This window comes from Maylandia zebra, linkage group LG13, assembly GCF_041146795.1.
Source record: "Maylandia zebra isolate NMK-2024a linkage group LG13, Mzebra_GT3a, whole genome shotgun sequence".
NCBI classification, from domain to species: domain Eukaryota; kingdom Metazoa; phylum Chordata; class Actinopteri; order Cichliformes; family Cichlidae; genus Maylandia; species Maylandia zebra.
The window spans coordinates 2,952,547-2,979,157 of record NC_135179.1 but is presented as its reverse complement, the minus strand read 5'-3'; the positions used below and the strand labels follow the sequence as shown (position 1 = coordinate 2,979,157).

Sequence of the window (26,611 nt, the reverse complement as noted above, 5' to 3'; positions counted from 1 at the left end):
TCAAGCAGTGAGCTAAAAATGAAACTAATAATATATATCTAATATATTAAACAAAGGTCAGGACATTCAAAGAAACATTTCCCCAAACCAGCTGAGTAAAAACATCAAAGGCACATTAGCTAACATTAGCTAATTAGCACATTAGCTAACATTAGCTAATTAGCACATTAGCTAACATTAGCGAATTAGCACATTAGCTAACATTAGCTAATTAGCACATTAGCTAATTAGCACATTAGCTAACATTAGCTAGTGTAGAAGACAAAGGTCTGTAAGTTTCTCTAACTTTAATCATATTTTGTATATATTTGGTAATAATTTTGATTTGAATTATTATGGAGATGAATAAGCACAAAATAATGGGGAATTTCATTTGACTACAAAGTCATATTTTAGTTTAATATTGATTGTTAAGTAGAAGTGGAGGCTTTAACTAGCTGCAGGCTAATTCCTGTGACTTCAAGCCTGGAAATAAATGTTTGCTTGTTTGTCTTCAACTACGAGCACTTTGTGGAGTATATGACGTGCACGAGGACACGTCTGACATGACTACCAGTGAGTGTTTTCTACAGGACAGCTAACATGTCACAAAATGTGCAGTTACGCATCTGAAAAATTGTGGGGTGTGGTTAACCACTTCCTGTGTTGAAACAATAAAAAGTATCAAAACATATAGCTCACTGCAGAACATAATCTGATTATCTGATTACGCTGTGCTCCAGGTAAGCATACAAGTTAAACTGTCACAAAACCAAAACAGGTGTGGACATGAGTATCTTCCCACATGTTCGCATGCGCATGCGATGTCATGACTCACAAATTTGTGTGATTATGCAACTATGTATACATTACCAGAAAACCCCAATTTTCCCATTTTTTTAAAAGTTGAAAATGATGCAGTTTAATGTCTCATTGCACTCTGAAATTAAAACATTTTGCAAATAAGCAATTGAGTTAAAAAAGAAATCATAGAATCAATGTATGGACCAGCATGTATTCTAAACTTCTGACTCATCGGCGTAGCCACCTTTGGCAGCTATAACAGCTGAACACACACATAAAATTCTTTCTGCAATAGAAATAAAATACTCTTCAGGAAATTCTTCCCATATCTGTTGCACAAGTTCCTGTGAACGTTGACACCTGTCAGTTGTTTTGCTTTCACTTTTCTGTCCAGTTCAGTAAAAGCAAAGAATAACCTGATAATTTTATTTGTTTACCTGATTTTTGTTTTTGATAAAAATGAGATCCAGGACATTTGTTTTAAATAGAACAGTGGCAGTTTAATGTCCTCGTAAGTGGATATCAGGCCCTTGTAGAGTAAAATTCAGTATTTTGGTCCAGACAACCCAAAATGTGATGTCCACATATGTGGACACCAGGTCCTAGAAGATTAAACCTGGAGGCTGTGCTGGACACTCCGTGTTTACAAGCTCACCATCTTCTACTTTTTCCTGAGGCAGTTCTGGCACAGCTTGGACTTTGTGTTGGGTCATTATCTTGCTGTAGGATCAACCCCTCACCAACTAGGTCCATACCAGAGAGTATACACACTTCTTGGACCACATAAAACTCTCCTCTCTCTTCCAACACTGGCACTATTCTGTATTGTACTGTTAAACTCTGAGTATTGTATTTGTTCTGTGTACTATTTATTTATTCTCATTCTGCTGCAGGATGCTGTGGTAGCTGGTTTGGTTCAGGGAGCCTCTCACTCTGTACGAGTCACCGACCCTGGATCAGCAAACAGCCCCAGACTATCACACTGCCTCCTCCATGTTTGACAGTTGATGCCACACACTGTGGAACCGTCCTGTCACCTACTCAACGCCGTACAAAGATCCTGCGTGATGAACCATCAGTCCATAAAACCTTCTTCCAGTCTTCAGTAGTCCAGTGTCGGTGTTTCATGGTCCAGACAAGCCTCTGTGTCTTATTCTGACGTCTGGCTTTCTTGCTGCAGCTCGTCCTGTCAAACCTGCAGCTCGAAGTCTTCACAGTAGAAACTGAGACTTGCTCACTACGACCACTATTAAGCTGCTTGAAGCTGTTGTCCTGTGAGCCGCCAGTCAGACAATGTTAACTCTCAGAAACATGTCCTCTGATTCAGTCGTGTCTTTGGGTCTGCAGACCTGTCACAGTTTGTTTCTGAGTGTGAAGGAAACTGGACTCACTCACACCCTGACTTTCTTTGCAGTTTCTCTGTAGGACAGACCTGCAGTTATAAGTGTTATGATGGTCTGTCTCTCTTCCACTGTTAATTGCCTTTTTGCTCACAACACTCAACTTTCTGCAGTCAAATTCTGTTCAACTGATGCTCACGAGGGTCTGGTACCACAGTGTGTTCCAGCACTGCTTTATGCAGACAGAGGGCGCTGTATGTAATCCAGGAAAGTTGGAACACCTGTAGGAATTAGTAGCACCAGCTTTCATGGTTTGATCAACCTCATAACTCAGTATAATTATCCGTTATTTAATAAATCTTGGCAAATTCCACGTGCTGCATTAATAATAGTAGATAATGTGACACGGCATGCGTCTCAGGCCTCGCTAACATGTCTGTGCATGCGGTGTGGTTTTTGTTACCACAGCAGATCCCCAAACATCGGGGCATCTGTGACTCTGAGAGTTTCTAAGTGCTGGACCTGCATCACAGAGGGCCTCAGATGAGGACACTGGATGTTCCTCTGAAATTTAGAAATACGAGTGTCTAAACTTCTTATGACACAAGAAGAAGATCACGAGTGGAACATGTTAAAATCATCTGCTGAGGCGGAGAGCCTGCTAGGACTTTGAAAAAACCTCTTCACCTAAATTAGTTTGATTCATTTGTAAAAACCAAGCCAGGAGCTCCACTCAGGAAAGTTATTCTGACCTGGAAGGAATCACAGCAGGAAGATGGTCCTGGTGTCTGATGGAGGTAAAAAGGAGACGTTTGTGTGCTCTAGCTTGTCCTGAGCAGCCACCCATAATATGAACGTGCTAATTCAGCTGTCACAGAACAAAAAATCAGGCAAATGTTGCATAATTTCAGCTGTTTTTAAGCCAAATTAACAGAAAGTTTCATTTTTGCTTCTTTTATGCAAGAAACTGATGGATTCGTGTTAAAACATCGATGGTACTGAAGCTGGTTTCTGACGCTGTAGCCATCACTTTGTGTTCAGACTGGATGTGACAGCTCAAAGGTGTTTTCAGCCCTTTGGGTTTGACATTGATTCGTCCCGTATTTATGAAATTATGATGGAAAAATTATCATAAAGCACCAATTTTTAACCCCTCAATGAAAAGTTGTTGCATTAAAACCCATCTGACGCGTCAGGAGGAGGCACTGCTCGGGTTCCTGACCGTCCTCGTGCGCTTTGTTGCGACGATGTCAAACCTTCACCACCTCCATCGTCCTCATCCTCACGTCCTGAGCTGCTGCATCTTCCTCCACTCCCCACAAACTAAATAACCCCTCTTCATTACCATGACAATTTTAACTGCGAGGGTGGAAGCAGAGTGAGGTGGAAACAATCGTATTGTCTCTCCCCCCTCCACGCTCTCCCGCTCCCTCTCTCTCTTTTTGTCATTGGCAGCCCACTCAGACCCCGGGTGACGATGACCCTTTCCGGGGGCGAGCCACGAAGCCGGAGGAGCGGCTAAACTTTTCGATCCGGCGTCCAAACGTCGGGCTTCGTTCAGCTCAGGAAGCATCTCCGTGTCTTCTGTCGTCGATCCGACTCTTGTCTTTCTCTCTCTGGGTCTCCAGTCGCCTCAGGAGGACGAGGAGGACGCCGGCGTCGACCCGGACAGAGCTGAAGTGAGTCTGATTCTTGATCTTTTGTCCAGTGGGGAGGAGGAACCACTGCACCGACTGGATTTCCTCCTCTTACTGGTCGTTCTGAGTTTCTGAAGCTCAGCTTTAAAATCTCTTAGCTGGTCTGAGAGGAGCTTTTAGAACGATCGGATCTGGTTTCAATCGGTCAGTGTGGGAAACTTTAGCATTTTTAGGAGCAGACCTTCAACTTGCTCCTTTTCTGAGAAGCTTTTTCTGTGAAATCTAACATTTCTAATGTTTCTGTCCTGAAGTCTGAGGTGAGCTGATCAGTAAAGTCTGGTTTCACCAAAAGTGATCCATTTGAGCCTGGAGCTGATTTCTTAGTAAATTGTAGATATCAGAGATTATTAAGTTGATCAAATTCAGCACATGTTGAGTAAATTCAGCTGCTTTTAAACCAAATGAACAGAAGTTTGTGATTTTGGATTCATTTATTTGCCTCAAAGTAAAAAAAAAAATCACAATCAAGGACTAAATCAAAATAAAGATCTTCCAGTTCGACTGTTTCAGATAATCAGACAGCAAAAGCTCAGCAGTGAGTTTATACTTGATATATGTTTATAAAGTGTGTGAGACATAACCGCTGTAACCAAAGGCAAACGTTGGGATAAGTGATTATAATTTATAGTTATTTCCAAAACCAAAAGAACAAAAATGAAATAAAAAGGAGCATTTCCTGTTTTTTATGTGAGAATTTCTGTGTTAAATTCAAAAACTGAACATTTAATGAAAAAAATGAAGCAAACATTTTTATTTCTGTCCTTTTGGGAGCAGCTACACGCGGGAGTTTCTGTTTACACTCAGCTGTGTCATGAGCTTAATTTGAAATCAGCAAAAGGGCAAAAATGAGTCGGGTGTGTTGGAATGTAGAGCAGATGTTACTTTTCTTGGTATATTGTAGCTTTTGTAGATTTTAAGGCAAATATTTGATCATTTGTAAAGAATTCAAATCATTTTTTAACCAAAGTGACAGAAAACATTGAAATCTTTGCCTTTTCTATGTGAAAATTTGATCAATTTCTTCATTTTAAGCTAAATAATTTAACATTTGAAGAAGTTTCCAAAACTTTTGGGCTGAAATTCTTGACCGATCCAATATTTACAAAAGATGCATTTGTGAAATGCAAAAACAACCTTCTGTAACAAACTGCTGCTGCTGTCTGTGGAGCTTCAAACCAGATTTAAGGTCTCAAAGTTTTGTTAGTTTTGTTCCTTTTTGGTGAAATTTGCATAATTTGACTGTAAAAAATACCAAATATGTGAATTTTCCTTCATTGATCAGTTAGTAGATAGAAAACTGCCAAAGCAGCTCCACTTCCTGGAAGGTGACTTTTTGACTGAGGAGCGTTAAAGGTCACGAGTCCATCTGTGCTTAATGTGGTTTGAGAAACGCTGTAAAAACGATCTGAAACATGTCTGCGTTACAGAGCTAATTATCCTCAGCGCTCATTCGTGTGCCTGTCTATTATCCAACACTCAGCAGTCAATACATTTCCCATGAATATGCAATCGCCTGTGTGGATGTGTTAGGTGGAGGGTGCGTCGCCTCAAGTGTCCAGACCTGGCCTCATCTGCAGGATCTGCAGGATTTCAGCCCAAAATTAAAATCTGACCAGTTTAACATGAACAATGAGGCCAAATGTGCCGATTTACTCAATCACAACACAGAGTTCGCCTTCAAATTCTTCAATCCTTCCTTTATTTCATCACCCAGCTCCTCGTCTTCCAGCACGATGAGCGCTGCAGGGTTAAACTGGGATGGGGGTTTCCTTCCACAAATGAGTCATCCGCTGTTTGAGAAACACCTACAGCTCCGACGCTAAAGGTAGCGGAGAAAATTCAGATGATTTATGGTGTTTATTTAAAGTCTGAATGTCCAGATTCACCCGGGCTGATTCACGACTTTCAGAGGACGAATAAACCTGCAAATAATCTGCTGTGTGCTCCGGTTAGGCCAGAAATAAATGAAGGGAAGGTTGCAGTGTGAGGGGCATTTCTGGGACAGAATAATGTAGCATGGTGAAAGAGAGGGCTCAGTGTAACTTTCATGGAGGAAAATGACTTTTCATTGATTTCCAGGGAATTAGATGAAACTTTCTTTTGTACAATTGAGACAAAGTGAAAAAACTAGCGTGCAAATGCCAAAGTGTACCTATGTAGAGGTTTTGAAAGTCAATAAGAGGTCTCAGAGGTGACAAAGGTTGCTGGGGCAGCAGCTGATGGCTTCAAAAACCTTCATAAGGTGCAGAAAAGGCCCGTTTGGTGGTTTCTTGGTTTGGTGAAATGGAAAAGAAGGCGGCAGGCGGTGAGCAGGCCGGACCTGAGCGTCGTTTTAGGACTGAGACAAAGATCCATATTAACAAAAACCGCAGATGACAGATGATTAATCGGCGTGGTGGGGTTTGCCGAGCTGCCGGACCCCCGGCTGACACCCCGAGCCGCCAAACACAAAACCAAAAACCCCCCAGAGCCTCGGCGGCCTGGAGGAGCGTGGGCGAAGGGTGGAAGCAGGGCACCGTCCCCACGGAGCTGTGTGAGCTCACATGTGTGTGTGTGTGTAAAGAGTCAGAGCGACAGATTTGAACTGAAAACGAGAGAATCTGTGTGTGTGTCTGTGTGTGTTTGTGTGGGAGTGTTTAAGCATCAGAAAGTGTGTGTGCATGTGTTTCCTGTGAATGTGTGTGTGGACAGAGCAAACCCCCCATCTGCCACAGGGTGGGCGGCTCGCCACACAACGACAATACACACCAACATTTTTGTAACTGTGGGCGTTCAAAAGGCTCGGAGAGCTGCAGCTCAGCAGAAGGCTTTGGCTCCAGCAGCTCTCCAATCAGCACAGCAAACACACGCTTTCAAAGCTCCTGTTTAACCTCCAAACACTAAAAACCATTCGCTTTCTCTTCTGCGGGTGATTCCTGCTGAACACAAACAGAACGTAAGTCACAGATTTGGTCAAACGGGTTCAGCCTCGAGTTCAGGCCTGAAGAGCTGCAAACACATATGTTAACGTGCCGTTGATTAGATTTCTAATTCTTCCTCCGGGAGCTCGAGCGACTCCACAGGGTTTCATAAGACATCTGCCCAGAAACTGCTGAGATCTCCAAAAGAAATGCGTGTGGTAACCAGTCCACATTGAAGTGCAGCGTCAGTGTGTATGCAAGGTCCGCTCAGGTCTGAGGAACATGAGCTTCATCATCAGAAGATCATTTAATCCAAATACAACACAAACAAAGTCTAACACAGAGTTCTGGGGCCATCAAAAGGTTAGAGTGTGCTTATTTAATGGTGGTGTCGTTTCCACAGTCATTTCTCTGGTAAATTGAAGGACCCGTCAGAAAGTGCTTCTATGTTTTCACACGACACTCAGTCGTCAATCCACATCTGTGTCTGCCCACTGTCTCACCTCTAGCACACACTCAGTGTGGCAGAGCTGTAGGGAAGACCAACATGACGACCGGTCATTGGCGGGGACATCGCGTGGGTTTGGTAGCCAGCAGGGTTAAAGAGGACTTTGTCACCGGGATGGTTATGAAGGTGCAGACGGTATCTGGTCTTTGTTTTTTTGTGGATGATGAGGTTGTGAAGAGAGTTGGCACTTCCAAAGCTGAGGCCATAAAAGGCTGGAAGCGTGCTCCAGGTTGAGGAGGAGTTGTTGGACAACTTCAAGCATCAGGTTCTTGTTCGTGAGTGGGTGGAGAGAGGAGCAGCAGAGCTGATTTACCAGTTGATCTACATTCCTCCCCTCACCTATGACCACAATCCGTGGGTAGTGACCTAATGAGATCAAAGGTATCAGAAATGAGCTTCCTCCGATGTAAAGATGAGGAGATTGTTCACTGAGGAGGAGCTCCGGGTAGACCTGCTACTTCTCCACATGGAAAGGAGCCAGCTGAGGTGGGTCAGAACCTGACCAGGATGCCTCCTTGGGGAGAAGTTTCAGGCAAGTTCAACCAAAACGCTGGAGACATCACAATCAGACCTGGAGGAGGCTGCCGTGTCTGCTGCACCTGAATAAGAGTCTGAAAATGGATGGATGGATGGATGGATGGATGGATGGATGGATGGACGGATGGATGGATGGATGGATGGATGGATGGATGGATGGATGCATGGATGGATGGATGGATGGATGGATGGATTGATAGATGCATGGATGGATGGATGGATGGATGGATGGATGGATGGATGGATGCATGGATGCATGGATGCATGGATTGATAGATGCATGGATGGATGGATGGATGGATGGATGGATGGATGGATGGATGGATGGATGGACGGATGGATGGATGGACGGATGGATGGATGGACGGATGGATGGATGGAATACATCACAAATTTCACAGACGAAAAGCAACACGTGGCTGGGTTATTCATAGACTTCACAAAGGCATTTGACTCTATAGATCACGATATATTAATAATAAAACTGGCACGTTGTGGTGTCAGAGGGGTAGTTTTAAATTGGGTTCTTGGTTATTTAAGAGACAGGAAGCAGTTTGTGAAATTAAACTGTTGTTGCTCCTTATGTGTGGACATTGCTTGTGGTGTACCCCAGGGGTCACTGTTGGGCCCAAAATTCTTCAACTTACACATCTTACACAAATTTGTGAAGGTCGGTACTACCAGAAAAAGCGTTTGTGTTTCTGTGCGTGGAGTGAAACTGTGGAACAGTTTGAATGTGGAGTTAAAGAAACGTCCAAACATAAAACAGTTCAAAAAGAGTTATAAAAATATGATCCTCGTGAATTATAAAGAAAGGAAACATGTTGAGATTCAGTGAAATTCTCTGTTTAGAAGATTTCATGATGTGATGACAGAAACCTGTTCGCTAATTTTACTGCAGATTATATCACTGAGGAAACTGACTAAATGTTTATGGAAAAGGGGCGGGGTTAAATAAGCGTGTAATTCTTCCAGCTCCTTTCGACATGTAACTGAATCAGAACAGTTGAAGCAATACTGAAATGTAATAATTTTATTTTGTATAGCATTTTTCTTCTTTTCTTTCCTAAACGTACTTGTTTGTTTACACGATGGAAATAAATTATCAAGCAAACAAACAGATCCCAGCTGATAGATAAACATTTGTGCCGCTATTTCAAAATTCAAGATGCAAAGTGAGCTGCTTCTGTGTTCCTGCACATGCCAGTGTGTTCATGAATGTTCGCCCGATCCTTCCTTCATGTGTGCAGGTCAGCAGTTGTTATAAACCCAAACTGAGCCTTTAAAACCTTTGAAGCTTAAAAGCTTCAGATAAAATTCAGAAATGATCATCAGAAAACTCTGAAACATGAAGCGTGTTTTCAAATCCACATCAGTCCAGTTTGAGCAGCAATAGAAGAGAAAACGAGCTGATTCATATTCATAAGTGTCAAACTTTTCTGTCTAAGTTTGAATTCATTTATTGAAACCGTGTGCAATTTAGAAAATCCTCCAATGAAGCTGTAAATAAGGGCCGAGGGGGCTGCTGAGTGGACTGCTGAGTGGACAGACTCACTTCTGACATCGTTCACAAATCTTTAAATCTCAACACAAGCGGTGTCTCTCTTGGAAATGAGATTTTTAATCTCAATGAGATTTTTTACCTGGATAAATAAAGGATTAATAAATTTTTTTTAACTCTTTACTCTGTGGATGCTAGTTTAAGTTTCAGGTTAACTCAATTTTTCCAGTTAAGTGTGAGTCAGTAGGACTGTCTGGCAATGTCTACTTTCCCCCCCAGTAGCATAAACAAGCTTCCATACCTGCTAAACCAGTAAATACCTTTCATATGTTCATGTATGCTCGGCAGACCGAGAGCTCTGAGCTCACCTGCAAATATTTTTTTGGGGATGAGAGACTCAGAGAAGGTTCAAATGCTGAAACAGAGCCTGAGAGAGAATCTGTTTGGTCATTTTACACGTTTTAACACTTCCTGATCCTCAGCTTTAACTTACAGGACTCTCGGCTGATGATCTGATGTTGCACTTGGACGTTTCTTTTATTATCTCACCCATGTTTGTACAAGAGCAGCGATGAGATGATTCCAATGATTATTCTCCCCCATCCATCTCACACCGGGCCAACCATAGCGGGACTCAGTCAGAGCAGTAATCTGTTCCTGACAAGACAAGAGCGAAAACAAATGGGTGTGCGCAGTCAGTGTGTGGGCTCAGCTGGCACGAAGACAACACAATGCAACCCAATTTAACCGGATACCGCCATATACGTAGGCGGAGCTCCTCTCACCTCACCGGAGAGTCCTTTTATGGAGACAGGGGGACCGGAATTCCGAATAATGGAACATCTTTTCTTCCCCCTTTATATGAAACCAAAACAACGCAAAGCACGTGCGCATGATAGTGATAACATGCTGAAACTGAGCAGTAAATTTTAAATCCACTCTTGAAGTTTTGCGAATGAACTGAACATCATTTATTTGGTCCGTGTTTCGTCACGGGAAGCTCCTATTTCTGGAGTTCCCTCTCCTTTTTTATTATTATTCTTATTTTTAAACCCGACTCCATATTTGGTGAATGACGCAACGGGACACCGGGAGATTCCCTTTATAACCCCGCCGCGCCTCCGCGGAGTGGTTAACGAAGGATGAGAGGCGGACCGGAGAAAATGAGGGAAGACACCGAACACGTCTGAGAGTCGGTGAACATGAGCGCTAAGACGGCGGCTGAAGTCTCGGCGTCTCTCGGCAGCATCCCAGACGGTGCTCCCAAAGATGTGTGCGCAGAAACGGGGATGGTGTTCAAGGAGGAGGCCGTGGGGCCGGAGGGAGCTGAAGGGCGGGACGGTGGTGGGGATGGAGGCGGTAAGCGTTCGTGTGTTTCAAACACTCGAGGATGTGGACGGACAAGTTAGATGAAGGTACTGAGCTTGTTCCTGTGAATGTGTCTGACTGCGCTCTTCTCTGTGTTGCAGGTGATCTCGGCTCACCTGAGCTCTCTCTCCAGGGCCACTTGGCGCAGTACGTGGCCACTTTACGCACGCAGCCGGTGGCGTTTAGCGGCAGGTTCTCCCTGGACTCCGGGAGCGGGGGGCCAGGCTGGGCGCAGGGGGACGTGATCAACGTGGTCAGTGCGGACATCGCCCCCCCGGGACCGGCACAGGGGTCCGGATCAGCATCACCCAACATTTACGCGGGAGAAGCAGCAGGCGGAGGACGAGGAGGAGCGGGAGACGGGAACATGGCGCACGGCCAGCCGGATATCAGCCACATGTACGCGCCCCCCCACCCACACTCACACCCCCACCCGCCCCAGTCCTACTCCTGCAGCGGGGACGTGTACCAGGACCAGGGTTACCTGTCCACCTCCACCTGCGCGGTGTCCTACCACCCGCCTCCCGCCTACAGCTCTGCGCCCAAACCGGCCGCTGATGGCGCGCTGCTCTCCATCGTGCCGGAGTACGGAGGCTTCTACCCGCAGAGCTGCCAGAGGGACATGCACGCCGGCTTCCCGGAGAGGAAGGCCCTTCCGTACCCGCTGGACTCGTTGCGGGTGCCTCCGCCGCTCACGCCTCTCAACACCATCAGGAACTTTACGCTCAGCGCGCCCGAAGGCCCGGCGGCCGCCCCCTTCCCCGGCCACCAGAACCTCCCCCTCAGGCCCATCTTAAGACCCCGGAAGTACCCGAATCGCCCGAGCAAGACCCCCGTGCACCAGAGACCGTATCCGTGCCCGGCGGAGAGCTGCGACCGCCGGTTCTCCCGGTCGGACGAGCTGAGCCGGCACCTGCGCATCCACACTGGCCACAAGCCGTTCCAGTGCCGCATCTGCATGCGCAACTTCAGCCGGAGCGACCACCTGACCACGCACATCCGCACGCACACCGGAGAGAAGCCGTTCACCTGCGACCAGTGTGGGAGGAAGTTCGCACGCAGCGATGAGAGGAGGCGGCACATGAAGATTCACCTGCGGCAGAAGGAGAAGAAGACCCCCGCGTCCTAATCCGAGCCCTCCGAGCCCAAACGGTGCCCCGTAGTCTAAGTTAACCTCAGAAATAGCCGCAAGTCTCTTTAGACAACCCGTTCTCACTCCCAAAGCGTAACATTTTACGCTAGGTGACAAATCGTCACCATATTACGTTTTCGGCTACCCACCACGAGAAGCCATATCATGAAGAAGAAATCAGGGAGAGCCAGAAACCCGGTCCCCAGGTGTGTTACTATGACTACAAAAGCCACACGAGCGGAGCTGGCCGTGCTAGGATTAAATTAACCTCCAAGAACAACATCTCACAACCTGCTTTTAGTGAACACTTTGTCTGCTGTCTATGCTTCAAGCTCTCAGGGATTCAGTCACGTGCCGGGCAGCACAGGTGCGACAGGTGAGTCAGGTGAGAGGGTTACTGCTGCTCCAGCTTTCATTTGGAGTTAAATGCACAAAAACACTCCGTATAAACGCAGAGAGTCACGGAGGCATCACATATGACTTCCGGAGGAGGACTGTGAGGAACCGTTAGTGAAATTCTCTCGGATAACGCGACACCAGCCTTTTCTATATTTGTAAGAAAAATCCTTTAACAACCTTCAGTCCAAGTTCAAGGCTGAGTGTCTTCAGACTGTTGGCACTCAAACGTTCCTCTGCACCATATTTGAAAAGAATGAAAGTCCAACACTTTACAGTTTTTAGGAGAAACCAATGAACGTCAGAGTGAGACACGTGGATGCCGTGGCTCAGGGGGTCTGCGTTTGGCTTCTGACGTTTCTGTATGAAATAAACTCATTTTGCGCTGCTTTGTTGGGCGACAGGAAACAACAGGCCACAGACAGAAGGTTGTTTTATGACATTTTATAGTCGTAAATGAGTAAAATGACTGGCGTGAAGTTAGGATAAACAAAAATAACATTTTATTCAAATACATCAGAGAGAAGCTGATCATGTTATTGTGTTAAACAGCCTGAAACTACTTAAATTATTTCAATATTTTCAAAGTAAAAATCCTTTTTTGGGGAGGGGGGATCAGGACTAAAATAATTTTAAATGATTTTTCAAGATAAAAGCCTTTAATTAGTTGTCTAGACGTTATCAAGGTAATTTATTTCTGTGAGAATGTCAAAATAAGAGACCTTTTTTTGATTGTGTGAAACAAGTTACGTTCGCTTATTTCAAAATAAAAGCCTCCATTAGTTATTGGAAGTTACCACATTTTCTACATTTAATCCTCTAGTTAGTTGGGAATTCATTGAGATTATTTAAGATGACGGTTGTTGTTTTTTTTGTTTTTGTTTTTTAGTTAAAAAAAATCATCTATTCAGTTACTGGAACTTGTCTATTTTGCTAGATTTTCAAAATAAAACAATATAATTTGTTAGAAAGCTTTCATGATGCTCAGAAAGACCTCAGATTGTGTGAAGTTAGTCAAGTGTATTTATCATAGCAGGTTTCCAAAATAAAAGCTCCTGTTTTTCCGGGCTTTTTCACATAAACCTCTAAAATTTGCTGCTTTTGCTCACTTGAGTCAGCCATCTTTATTTTATATTTTTAACCTTCTGAGATACGAGACAAATGTTTTGGTTAAAAAAAACTATTTAACTGACCTAAATAAGTGTCCCATAGCACATATAGCACACCGAACATCGGCTGAAAGGTCAGCGAGAGATCAGCCCTGTGTTTCCACACACACGCATGTATTTGGAGCAGCATGGCAGCCACGGCGTCACGTGAACTAATGCAGTATGTAGGTGTATATGTGTGATGCAGCATCAGAGCACACTGAGGGGATACGGTGATGTCACAGCTTGAGGCTGGGGTACGCTGTGAATGGGATGTATTGATTGTAGCCTGATAATCTGTTATTTCCTGTTTTTGTTTTTGGATTTCTTGCCAGTCAATGTGAGACAAAGAGACACAGAGTAAGTGGGCAAAAAGTAAAAGTTTGTTTTTGTGTGTTTTACTATTTTATGCAAACGAGAGAAAGCACTAAAGCTTTTATTCTGAAGAATTGATGCTTCTTGTCAATGCAAATAAACGTGGAACTGTTCAGTCGCTGCTGCCTCTTTTTTCTTTTCAATGAAAGTACACACAGGTTAGCTTTGCACGATTCTTACTTCAGACTAATCCAACTTTGTCTCACACTCAGGCCTCGAGAAACAAGGAAAAGCATAAAACGGTCGCCTTCAGGTGCAATGTTCCCTCTAAGCTGCGCGGGTGCGCAATTGCGCACTGCTGGCACGGTCTCTGCGCACAGAAAATCTGTGTTGCGCACAAAAAAAATCTAACCTGAATTGAAATGAAAATAAATACGTTAACATTTCTGTTCTGCAGTGTTAGTCAGTGACTGGCTGCTCCCGTATGGGATCAGAACGATGCCACCTTATCCCACAGTCCAGCCAATGATGGGATTCACATTCTATACACAGCTAATCCACGTGGTTGACAGGCTGTGACAGCGTCCTTATGTGCCGACACCGGTGTTGATGCGGAGTGAAGCCACGTTAATGACAACGTGTACAACCATTGGAGATGTGAGCAGGACAGACGGAACAACTGACGGAAACAGTGTGGACTTTATACCAGTTTTTAAATTGTGTTGATCGGCCACGTAAAACCAGAGTTATGATAAAATATCTGCAGTGTTTGGTTTCCTTCCTGAATACTGTCGTTGTTTATATTTACTGCAGGAAGAAACGGTAAAAACGGCGTTTTATAAGGAAAACGCTCGAAATCACTCCGCCTGTGAACAAACACAGCCCCCCTCCAGCCTTTCCTATTGGTGGAAAAATGTACCATGTGGACCAATCAAAACATGATATGGCAACATGGCCTTTAGTTGTTTAGGGAGGGGGAAGTTTTAGGAGTGACGGTGGTTTTGAGATGTGAGAGATTTGCGACGTTCAGCACAAATCTTGTGTAGTGAGTGTGTAGTTAGTGTGTAGTTAGTGTGTAGTTAGTGTGTAGTGAGTGTGTAGTTAGTGTGTAGTTAGTGTGTAGTTAGTGTGTAGTTAGTGTGTAGTGTAGTCAGTAGTTTTGTTGTGTGTGTCAGAACAATGAGGCGACTGCTGAGTGTTACAGGTGTTACAGCAGTGACACATCTGCTGCTGTCAGGCCTGCAGGTATCAGCTGTTGTTCTCCTTCATCTCATAGTGGACAGAAATTATTTTTTGCAGCGGCACAAATAATTTGTGTGGCATCAGATTTGATGCAGAACAGCTGATTGTTCTGTAAATAGTTTGAAATGTTTGTTTAAAAAAACGCTTTGGCTGCATTTTTAGGTAAACAGCTGCAAAAAACTTTGTTTGCATAACTCAGTTACTTTTTTGAAGAAGTAACTATATAGTTAATTTCCCAACATTGGTCATTATTTACTGTATTTTGCAGACAGAGAGTTACAGACTCTCTCCCAGACTCGGACTCATCATACAAGTCAGAGCTTTATTGGAGTTCAGGTTATTTTTTAAGATTTGTTTACATTTTCATTGTAAGTGGGCTAAAGCAGTTAATTAAAAGTCGTCTAACATAAATGTAAATGCTGTAATTTGATTATTTTAGTAAACCATGTAACTTGGATGGATTCGACACTGGCGTGACCAAAGTGCACACGTCTGCTGTCGCTCACAGTGGACCAAGGGACGCTCAGGGAGTTTGTGTGTTCGCTCAGACACATGGAAAATTAGAGGGAACATTGGTTCAGGTGTATATGACAGATTCTGCCCCAGCTTCCTCATATATGGAGAACTGACGCTGTCAAAATCAAAAATATATGGACAAAAACGTGAATCAGTAAATGGTCTGTCACTAAATTGCTATGTGGGCATGAAAGGTACCTATTCCAAAATTTACTAAAGCTAGGAGCGGACTGTGAGGATACACCCGCAACTTTATGTTCAAATCATCTGTTTATTGTGTCCAAAAAATATCAACTAAAGCTGAAATATGGCCAGGCTGCACATCCATGTAATACCAGTTTCTACCACCAGATGGTGCAGCGACGCAGGGTTACCTTTATTTAACCAAGAGAGATAGTAAGAGCACATTTCCTGTGTGAGGACAAAGATGCTATAAAACACCCATCAACAACCACAGCGGGGGAACACCGCCCCCTGGTGGTTCATTTAACTTTGAAACAGACAAATCTCTGCTTTTATTTGCTCTCGTGTTTCTTGCATTTGTGTGGGAATCAAATCCAAATTTCTAAAATGTTCTCATTTGATCTTTCAAGTTATTTTCTCATTTATGCATAAATGTATTACATACTGTATTTACATGATATTATCAGTGCTATGGAGGACTCTAAGTGCCAAAATCATAACACAATAAGGAAGTTATATGAATAACAATTAAATAAAAATTAATTACAAATAAATTCCGGCGCTAATCAAACTTAAGGATGAACAGATTTCTTTTCTCTTTATTTTGTAATCACATGGACATTTTCTGACATTTCTCTTAAAGACACTTTGTGCTGATAAACTCGATTTAGTGCACATCTTTCAATCGGAGATACAAACATGAACACAGTCCTGAGGAGTCTCTCAGAAAGGAGAAGAAGAAGAAAAGGCGGCGACGGCGTAAAGAGTCCTAACACGAGAAAATCTGCAGCTTTACGAGATTTCAGTCTTCAAAAGAGACCCGAAGCTCTGACGTCACAAAGCCTGAAGCAGGAAGACGAGTAAAGAGACATCAGCAGGGTCCTGCAGTGGTCCTTCAGTGCTGCTTTCAAGGAGCAGCCAGGAGCCTGGGACGTTTTTGCTTCCCCTCATGCGGAGAGTAATACATGGTAGCGGCTGGGTACACGTGTACGGAGAACCAGAGAAGCCAAAAATATAAATTACATTATGGTATTATACATTTGCTAATAAAGCCATCAAAGTGAATATTAATGCTACATGGACATAAATGAACTGATTTCTATTTATTACTGTATTTATTTCAATTAGCAGTACTTATTTATTTTAAAGTACATTACCCCCCAATTCATTTTTCATTTTATTTCTGCTTTGGGCAAAAGTATAAATGTTTACCACTGATATGTTCATTTGTGATTTAGGCAGTTTTACAGTTTTATTATTTGTATGTTTCAGATGGTTTAGCTGAAGCAGAACAGTAGAAAAAAAATAAAGTAAAAATAAAAGATATTTGGGGAAATAAATCAGGTGACAAGAGGAAAGGAAAATATTTAAAGTTGGTTAATAAAGAAAACCAAAGTGAACATAATTAAGTTCATAAAAGTGTAATTAATGCTTGCATTTGTTTCCAATATGGTTTTGTTCCTAATAAGTAATTATTTCAGCAGTTACAGTCCTCTGTAGTTGTTCCTGTACCTGAAACCTTCTTTTGAATAAACACCGCAAGTCACTCATTACCAGTGAGGTCCTCCGACTGAAGGACATGAAGTACTGACGTGTATTAAAACATCCCAATTATTATTGTTATTGTTAGTATTATTGAAAAATTCAGTCAAAATGAAAGCAGAAAATTCCAGACTTTTCTCAAACGCAGCATTATCAACTTTCAGGTGTGAAATAAAAACACCTGGTCTGATTTTAGCTTTGAAAATCAGTCCAGATGTGACTGTAACGAAACAGCTGTCGGTCAGATTCAGATTCAACACTTTATGGAAGACTGAAGCCGCCAAAAACACAAATTTGTGCAGTTAACCTCTTTCTGTCCTTTTTAAATTCATTTTCTATTTTGGCATCAATCCACCGAAATCAAAAAGTTAACATCACAAACATTTTGATTTTACAAAAACAAAATTTGGAAACAAAGAAAAGAAAATGATTAACAAAATAATAAGAAAACAAAAACTGTCACTTTATAGAATAAATATTTAAATTTAAATTATTTATCCACCACCTGCTCATTTATAAATTAATAGATAATTAAAATACTAACATGTATTATTGGGTCATTTAATACTTTCACAGCTAAGTTGCTTCTGCATTATTTTACTTTATTTTTTATATTTCTTTTTATGTTTTCCTTCATAGTCAAACCTTTGGCCTAGAATCTCTTTAATCCCTTATTTATCTATACATTCTTTGAAGAGTTAGCAATGCATACAAACAACATGGAGTTTTCTGATGCTCATATTCCTACATATTTAATGGCGAATCACAAATTAGCGTATTACCTAGAACTCTATACCAATTTTAAATCATTTTAAACACTTTTATAAACGAATAACTGGGAAGGTAACGAAATGGGAGAATTATTTTATTATACAGCAGTAAATTAAATTTTATGAATCCAATATTCATCTATGCCCATGGACTATTAATAAACTTATTGATGCATTAAGGCTTATTGGCTGGATTTCACTGTGGTCGTTTCAGTCCTGCACATCTATTTTTCCCCCATTTTGACAGCCTGGAAACAAGAAAACTGTCGATTCAACAATGGATTTGTGTGTGATTTGGGCAGCTGGGGTCCTCCATACAGGTTAGTGTCACTGAGCAGAGTAAATATAAATTCCGAGAGAGGTTTATGAGCTTCAGTCAGGTTTCAGGACAGACTCTGGCTTAACTGGAGTCTCTGTAGAGTAAAGAGCCTCAGTTTTTAAAAATAAAACTACTTCCTGAAAGTCAGCACATCAACAGAATGATTCAGATGTGGGTTCCTGACCGTCACATCCACGGGGATCACAGCACAGGCAGGAAGTCGTTTACTGTTGCCTGAGGCTCCGATGTTTGTCCAACTGAAGCAGAAGCTGGGGTGAATAAAATTCACGCTCCAGAGTGTGTGCTGCAGGGCTGATGCATCATTTCTACCTTTTACCACAATTTAATCCCACATTTGGCCCTTTACTCTGCGCCTGCTGGCGGCTCTGATGATGACTGTGGAGATCCTTTGTGGATCCAGCCAAGCTGCAGGGCTCCGGGAGGGTGGAGGGGGGATCAGAGGCACACCTCCGGGCCCGGGTACGGCTCCCCTCCGCACCAGAATTCCGGAGGCTGCGAGATCTCCATGAGCCAGACCTCCTTCTCCGTCTGCTCCGAGTCTTTGACCCCGTCCCCGGGCAGCACCTTGTAGTAGTGACAGTCCCTGCCGTCGTCCGGGTCGTACGGCGGGGCTAAGATGTCCATGAAAGCTGTGGGCCCATCCACGGCGTCAATCTGGTGGAGGTTGTCCCGGTCGGGGGAGAGGACGCAGGGTCCACTCTCCTCCGTGTACTCCCCGATGGAGCGAAGCACGTAGCGCCGCAGAGCGCCCATCTCCGCCCGGGGCAGCGCGTCCCCGCCCCCGCCCGGTCGCTCGAGCCGGTCGAAGCAGCTTATCCGGACCTTCCCGTACATGACTTTGAGCACGCCGTGCATGCCCGGGTGGTCGTGCAGCGGGATAGAGGCCCCGCTCTTCAGCAGGAACACCCCCATGCTGAACTGGTCCGTCTCACAGATGTGCATGTAGGTGACCGGGGGCGCACCGCGGTGATACGGGTGCTGAGCAGGGGGCGCGTCGCCGTCCTCGGCTCTCCGCGGGACGAGCTTCAGGTCGGCAGCCCGCACTTCCGACATCAGGCTCCGGAGCTTGCCGTGGTTCTCCAGGAAGGACTTGGAAGCCTCGTCGCCCACCGCGGGTGTGTTCCTGAAGGTGACGAGAGCCTGCCGAGCTATCCTCTGAACCAGGGAGGCCATACTGCTGTCACCGGGCATCATACCGAAGCGAGGAGCCGCCGCTCGGTCCGCTGGTCCCCGTTAGCTGTAGCTGTGTGTAGCTAGCGCCGAAGATCGTGTGACCGCGAGAGGACTCACTCCTCAGGGGCTCGGCTCACTGGTTTCTGCCCTCACGAAGATCAAAGCCTAAAAAAGAAACTGCAGAAACAAAAACGACGAAATTAAATATCATAAACCGAATAACGAGAAACAGCAGGGCTGGTATTCATCCTTCGGGTGTCCTCCCACAGAGTCTGCGACGGTTTACAGCGCCGCCATCAGTGCAAACGTAACTCCGCTGTGTGAAGCCACGGAGGACCGAAGCGGCCAAAATTGCAAACTTCACAAATAAACAAACTAATTTGTTATTAAATTAAGTTTTAGATAATTTCTCGGCTCCTTTCATTATTACTTTCAATTTTGACGTCCATCAACCAAAACCTTAAAAATGTGACCTCATGAAAACACTTTGAATTTGCAAAAGGAAACAAATACAGAGGACGGCAAAGTAAAAAAAAAAACGTTAATAAAAAATGATTATTTTAACAAAAAAAACCCAAAACAAATAAAAGTGAGTAGGTAAATCAATTCAGAAACAATTTGTCACATATTTTTAGGATAATTATTTTAATTAGTTCCATTTATTTGTTGCATATTTCAACAACCCTCTGTGCATAATCACATACGCTGTATGCTACCGTTTATTATCTTATTTATTTTGTATTTGTTTGTATTTTTCTTCTGCTATCTCTACCTGAGTCGAGGTAATGCACACATTTCCCCGTGTGGGATCAATAAAGTCTTATCTTATCTTATCTTAACTGTAATTAATCCATACAAGGTGACTCAGGGAGCCGTTTCCCTTGTTACTGGGTTTCAAAAATGGCAGTTTAATTTTCGGGAATGAGACGCTCTCGTGACTCATCGAGTGACACCACTGAGCAGCCAATCGGTGGCATGCGGTCTGATGACATCACATTTCAGTACCTGCTCAGATAGCTTTGTAGCCCAGCGAGCAGGTACTATTTTAGCACCTGGGCCCTGTTTCAGGAAGCCGGTTTAGAAAACTCAGAGTGAAAAACGATACTCAGGGTTGAGTAACCCCGAACTGTCCAACTCGGAATATTCGGTTTCAGAAAGGCTGATAACAATTAGTTCAATCAACGCGGAGTTGCGTCAACCCCAAGTGAAGCGCGCGGACGAGGATACATAAAGCCCTGATAAGCGGAGCACAGATTAAGCGAGTCACCATGGAGACGGAGGGAAAGAAGGCGCGGTCAATGTATTTCACAGCGCTTGAGGTCGAAAGCCAGACCAACATGCAGTTGTGAGTAATACTCCACAGATTATATGAGTTTACAGTAGAACAGCAATGTTGTTTATTTCTTTACTACAGGAAAATAATGAAGAAACATTGACAGCTGTTACAGAGGAGGAAGCAACAGAGACACTTTATGAGGTTTACATCTTTTAATACTTTGTGTACAGGAAATACAGGCGACCAATAAAGCCAGTTGAACAAAAAATCTGTTTATTCTTCTTTCAACATGTTGAGGTGATGGGTCAAAGGAAATGATTGTGACATATGGTGTCTCTGACTGCTCTTCCATCTTGTATGTCCGTGCGAGGGTCAGCATGTTCATGGTTTGGATCACTGCTGATGTTTGGTTCAGAAGGACAGTGTTCTCCTCTAATTGTGGCAATGTTGTGAAGAATCACACATGCCACAATAATGTCACATGCCCTTTCTGGGGTGACCCTGAGTCTTTGCAGGCACTGGAACCGGGCCTTAAGCATTCCGATAGTCATTTCAATTCTGGCTCTTGTCCTGCAATGAGCCAGATTATATCGCTGCTGTGGGCCCGGTTCAGGGTCAGGGTAAGGGGTAAGCAAATAGGGTAAACATGGATACCCCCTATCACCAAGCAAGTAGCCAGTGAACTCTCCTAAGACAGAAGGATACACTTCAGTTCAAATGTCCCTGAAGCAATTGGTCTTTATATATTTTAAAGTATTTTCAACTCACCATGTCCAAATTTTGTGCTCAGTGTACATTCACGGAATATTTGTGAGTCATGGACAGAGCCTGGCCACTTGGCTTCCACATTTGTGATAATGTTGGCAGCATCACATATGATCTTCACAGTGCAGAGAACACACATTAGCATCCATTACTATAATGAAATAATTTGTTAGTTTGAAATGCTACAGGGAACTATGTACCTGTACATTAATGCTGTGGAAAGACTTCCTGTTCACATAGTCTCCTTCATTTACTAAAGGAGCAATGATTGGAATGTGAGTGCCATCTATACAGCCAATCACGCCTGGGAACCCTGAAAATAAATGTAAAATTTAAGAAGTAGTTCAAGTATCACCACATCATACATTAAGTTTTGGTCATCCTGATACCTGCAATTTTGTGGCATCCCTCTTTGATAAATCTTGTGGGTCTATGACCGGGGAACACCACAAACGAGTACAGGAGACGTTTCAGTGCAACTGTAACATTCCTGACTGCCCGACAGACGGTAGCCTTGGAAACGTGCTCAGCGTCACCAATATTATACAGAAAGCTCCCGTTTGCAAAAAACCGAAGTGCGATACAAATAATATGTACAGAACTGAGAGGATGTCCACGATGTGTCACATGCGTAATATATGGCCTGAGGATGTTATCCAAATAAATTATAGATTGTGCTGAGAAACGGTAACGTTCACACAGAAAATCATCAGGAAATGATAAAATGTCCAAACGCGCTCTGATCACTCTCTCCCGGCGGAGAGCTCTGCGGAGAATTTGGGCTTCACGATCTACTGGCTCTTCAAGGAAGGGGCACGCCATGTCCGACACTTCCTACTGTCAGGTTTCCGACAAAGGGGCGGAGACAGTCAGGGTTAGTTGAAGTAAACCTGCTAGGGGGCAGGTTAGCTTCACGGCGTGTGTCGTCATAGTGACTCACTGAGGCTTCATCTGAACTCGCTTTGTGAAACCGAAAACCCAGAGTTTTCGTTAACTCAGGGTATACTTACTCAGTTTTTCCACTAAACCGGCTTCCTGAAACAGGGCCCTGTTCAGGAAAAACCCTGAAAACAATGATTGTTTTGGGTCCCACTGAAAAAAGCATCAAGTGTATTTGATGAATCTCGTGGTGCGTTTTAGGATGCATGCACTCTTATATTGTACATGTATTTATTACTCTCAGATTTAGCCATTCTTATATTTTTGCGTGTTTTATGTTATTTGTATTTTTGCACAACTCTGTTGCTTGCGAAGCTCGCACACAAGAATTTCACTCGCATGTACTGTACCCGTGTACCTGCACATGTGATGTGACAATACAAGTGATTTGATTTTAAATTATGATGCCCGGACTCGAACCCGCTGGGGCCTCTCTGTGAGGTGTCTCTAAACTGGTGACCTGTCCAGGTGTGCTGCAAGTGTGTCTGAAGCTTCAGTGGAAAAAGTGTTGCATTCACACAAACATGACGTCATGGATCATAATCATTAACCCGACATGAACTGAAAGAAATCCCACCAAACAGCTGATTTTAAAGCTAAAATCAAAAACACAACGCATACGTCACCGGTGCGATCACCACAACAACACGTGGCACGTTGACCGCCGTTAGTCTGGTTTTGTGCATTTTTCTTTGGACGGAATGATTTCCGGTGTCCGGAAACGGCAGCAGAGTGAGACCTCACCTGCTTCCCTGCGCTCACCTTTTTCACAGCCTGCTGTCCTCATTCATTCCCGTTTTTGTCGATCAGCGCGTGAGGCTCCGCGAGCAGCACACAAACAAGCTAAAGAGGCAAACGGACACAAAGCAGGAGGAGTCGGAGAAGCTCGGGGAGCTTCGGGGTGTCTGGAGGCCTTCGTCACACTCCGCCGCGGTCACTCTTATCTGCTCCGCTGCCCCATTTTTGAATTACTGTCAAACACGTCCGCACCGCGCAGCGTTTCACGGGTTCACACCTGGTGCATTGTGGGAAACGAAGTCTGTCGGGCCTCTCGCGTGGACGTCCACGACACCAAATCAGATTGAAGTCAAACGGGGACAAAATGAGCTTCGTATTTAGGTCCCTCTCCTCCAGGGTCAGCGCACTGCGAACATTGTCGCTTTATCCGCGAGCTTAAGGTCAAGCGAATATCTAGTAGCACTACATTACCCAGCATGCCTCTGAATATTTACTTCTTAATGCTCTTTGCCCCCAGTCATTACTGAGTTACAAACAGTCGACAGGAGTAACCCAGCAGCGGGCCAACATCGGGATAAATATAGAGTGCATCAACTGTCTGAAGCATAGAAAGATGAAAGATGAAGCCTCGTTTCCTGGAGCGCTTTATTCCAAAGAAAACACTCCACGGTTCACCGTGGGAGCATTAATGTGGCACTTTACACTCGGACGGCCTCGAGTTTCACATTTATCACATCTTGTTTATTAAAGATGTCAAAAAGCAGCGTTCTGGTGATTAATGTGGACATAAGTGTCATATACTTATAATAATTCACCGCTCCAGCTGGATTTGAACCCTCAGCCTTCAGGTTATTATCAACAGAAACGCCATTTACAACCACATTAGCCTCGTTTCAGCCTGTCTTTATCAGGGAGCAGCACAAAAACATTGATCTCATGACCCGATTAAGCTATCAGCTATTTTCCATCAGTTCTTGGCAGCAGACGCAGCATGAAGTAAACATAAAACACAAAAACATGTCAAAAACGTGAGATAAACCAATACAGGCAGAGCTTAAAAACTGCAAAATGCTCCGGCGTCATCCTTCCCCCAAGACATTTTGAGGCTGACGCACTTCTTCATGAACTTAACAAACATTAAATATTCACAGTGTCAAAGAGACAGATGGCCAATAATATAATAAAAATAGTGAAATGGCAAAAGGGACCACATATCCTCAAAAAAGAGAAAAAGAAACATGATAAACGAGACAGCTCATCATACTCAGAACAACAAGCTGGGAAGTTCTCTCTTCTTCTAAACAGCTGCAGATTTTAGAGATCGTCACATCACGCAGTCGTACCGAAGTCTAAGTTCTTTAGATGTGTCACCACCGAGCTCTGGAAGGAAGGAAGTGGGTTAGGATCTCCAGGAACAACCTGGAACAGCCAAGGCTGAAGCCCGCCACAGTGAAGCTCATTTTACAACATCATGGACAGGAAGGAGCCCCGGCACCAAAATCAACACCTTCAAGCTCAGCTGGAATTCACAGCTGCCCAAATGGATGAGCCAAAAAGACGAAGACTGAGCTGTTTGGCCACAAGGACAAGAGGCATGTTTGAGGGAGGGACGGTGAGAACACAGCACCGAGCATGGTGGTGGTAGCATCAGGATCTGGGACTGTGTTGCTGCTACACCGTTTTCAGCTTTTATGGAACACATTAAAGTTGAAACCTGGTTGTTTTGTGTCTACATTGAGTGTTTGGTGCATTTTTCATAAGGTTTGTAGTTCATTTGTGCCTCTTGTCACTCATTTTGCAACATTTTGTGTTTGTTGGGTCATTTTTGCACATTTTGGTGTTATATGTGATATGTTGTAGTTTTTTGTGCTTCTGTAATTGTTTTGCATCTTTTCTGTCATTTGAAGTTGTGTTCTGCTTGTTTTGTGTTCATTTTCCGTCTGTTTTTGGTGCTTTGGTCCCTTTATGCCTTTTTGTGACTTTTTGGTCCCTTTTGTGATCATTTTTGCATTTTTCCTGAGTTCTTTAGTGTTCCCCTGCAGGCATTTTGCATGATTGTGGGCTTTGTGGACATTTTTGCCTTTCTGTAGACATTTGAAGTATTTTTATGTTAATAGTAGTCACACGGCATCATGTCTGGTCATTTTTAATCATTCTATGTCTTTTTTGTGATTTTAAAGGTGTTTCCTGTCTGATTTGTGTCTTTACGGTCATTTCCCTCCACCTTTGGCCGTTTGGAGTTTGCGGCTGTCTCGTCCCCTTTTTGTCACTGCAGGATCGCTGGACCTCTATAATAACCCCACTCACGAGAGGGTGTCAGCTGTATTCATCATATTTTGGGATAAAGCTCTTCAGCTGTTTGGGGTCCGTCACTCTGCTCCAAACGGAAGAGGACACTTTAATGAAATTATAACATCTTTGTGGGTAAAAAACACACTTTAGTCCTGAAACTCTAACAGTGACTCATCTGTAAGCGTGACTCACTAGTTGAGTTTGGCATTTCATGATAAAGACGTAGGCAGCCCATTTGGGCATCTTTCTGCTGGGAAACACCCACCCACACACACACAGCCTACTTTATGGAAATTCACCCTGATAAAGGCATTCGTTTGGCTGATTTCTGTTCACTGCTGACATCAAACCAGAGAGAAACAGGATGTGGGCGATCCTCCTCAGGATGTGTTATCCTGTTAGGGTGCTCACAGTCCACAGCCAACTGATTTGTACCTGTTTTAAATATGTCAGGTACAGTTTTACAGATTTAGGGTTGAAATGGAGAGTTTACAGAGGTTCATCCAGGACTGTAAATCTGAAAAACAAGCTGACACAAACCAAACTGCATGTTTCGATGCTCTAAAAGGATTCGTAAAGTTCACAAACACCAGGCATGCTGTTTGCTGTGTGTTCACTTAAATGCCCATACGTGCAGTTTGTGCCAAGCTAAACAAACACTTTGTGTTTGTTGGAGTTTGTTTTTAGGTCATTTTGTATATTTGGGAGTTTCTCTGTGGTTGTGTTATTATTTTATGGCCACTGTGTTTTGTTGTGTGGCAGTTTTGAGACATTTGTTACCTTTTCTCACAATTTTGAGATTGTTTTGAATTATATTGTGTTCATTTTAATTTTTTTGGTGTGTTTGTGTTTCGATGCTGTTTGCACGGAATTTGCAGCATTTTGTAGTTTTTGGGGGAGTTTTGTTTTTCACCTATTTGTGAGCATTTGATCTTCTTTGGCGTCTCTTTGTACTTTACTGCATTACTGTAGATATTTCTGACAATCTTTTGTGGGTTTTTCTATTTTGATGTTGTTGTGGGGTTTTGGATGAGATGCTGGCTCTTTGGGAGAATTTATTTCTGTTACTTTCCATCTTTTTTGTCATAATTTTGCACGTTTCTTATTTTGGGGGTCTGTTGTGCTCATTCTGAGTTGATGTGGACCCTTTTGTGGTAATTTTGTACCATATTTTAATTTTACATGCATTATTTTGTGTCTTTTTAGGGCC

General features: G+C 43.5%; 2 protein-coding genes across 2 annotated transcripts; one reads left to right on the top strand and one right to left on the bottom strand.

The window, feature by feature from the left end:
• Positions 1 to 10,266: 10,266 nt before the first annotated feature.
• LOC101466115 (E3 SUMO-protein ligase EGR2-like) lies at positions 10,267 to 11,830 on the top strand. Its single transcript, XM_004570622.2, has 2 exons — positions 10,267 to 10,625; positions 10,736 to 11,830. The coding sequence occupies exons 1-2, from the start codon at positions 10,469 to 10,471 to the stop codon at positions 11,761 to 11,763; spliced, it is 1,185 nt and encodes a 394-aa protein (XP_004570679.1). The 5' UTR covers positions 10,267 to 10,468; the 3' UTR covers positions 11,764 to 11,830.
• Positions 11,831 to 16,138: 4,308 nt separating this feature from the next.
• adob (2-aminoethanethiol (cysteamine) dioxygenase b) lies at positions 16,139 to 23,408 on the bottom strand. Its single transcript, XM_004570621.4, has 2 exons — positions 23,134 to 23,408; positions 16,139 to 19,568 (listed from the first exon to the last, which is right to left on the bottom strand). Exon 2 carries the CDS (start codon positions 19,410 to 19,412, stop codon positions 18,654 to 18,656), a length of 759 nt encoding a protein of 252 aa, XP_004570678.1. The 5' UTR covers positions 19,413 to 19,568; positions 23,134 to 23,408; the 3' UTR covers positions 16,139 to 18,653.
• Positions 23,409 to 26,611: the final 3,203 nt, after the last annotated feature.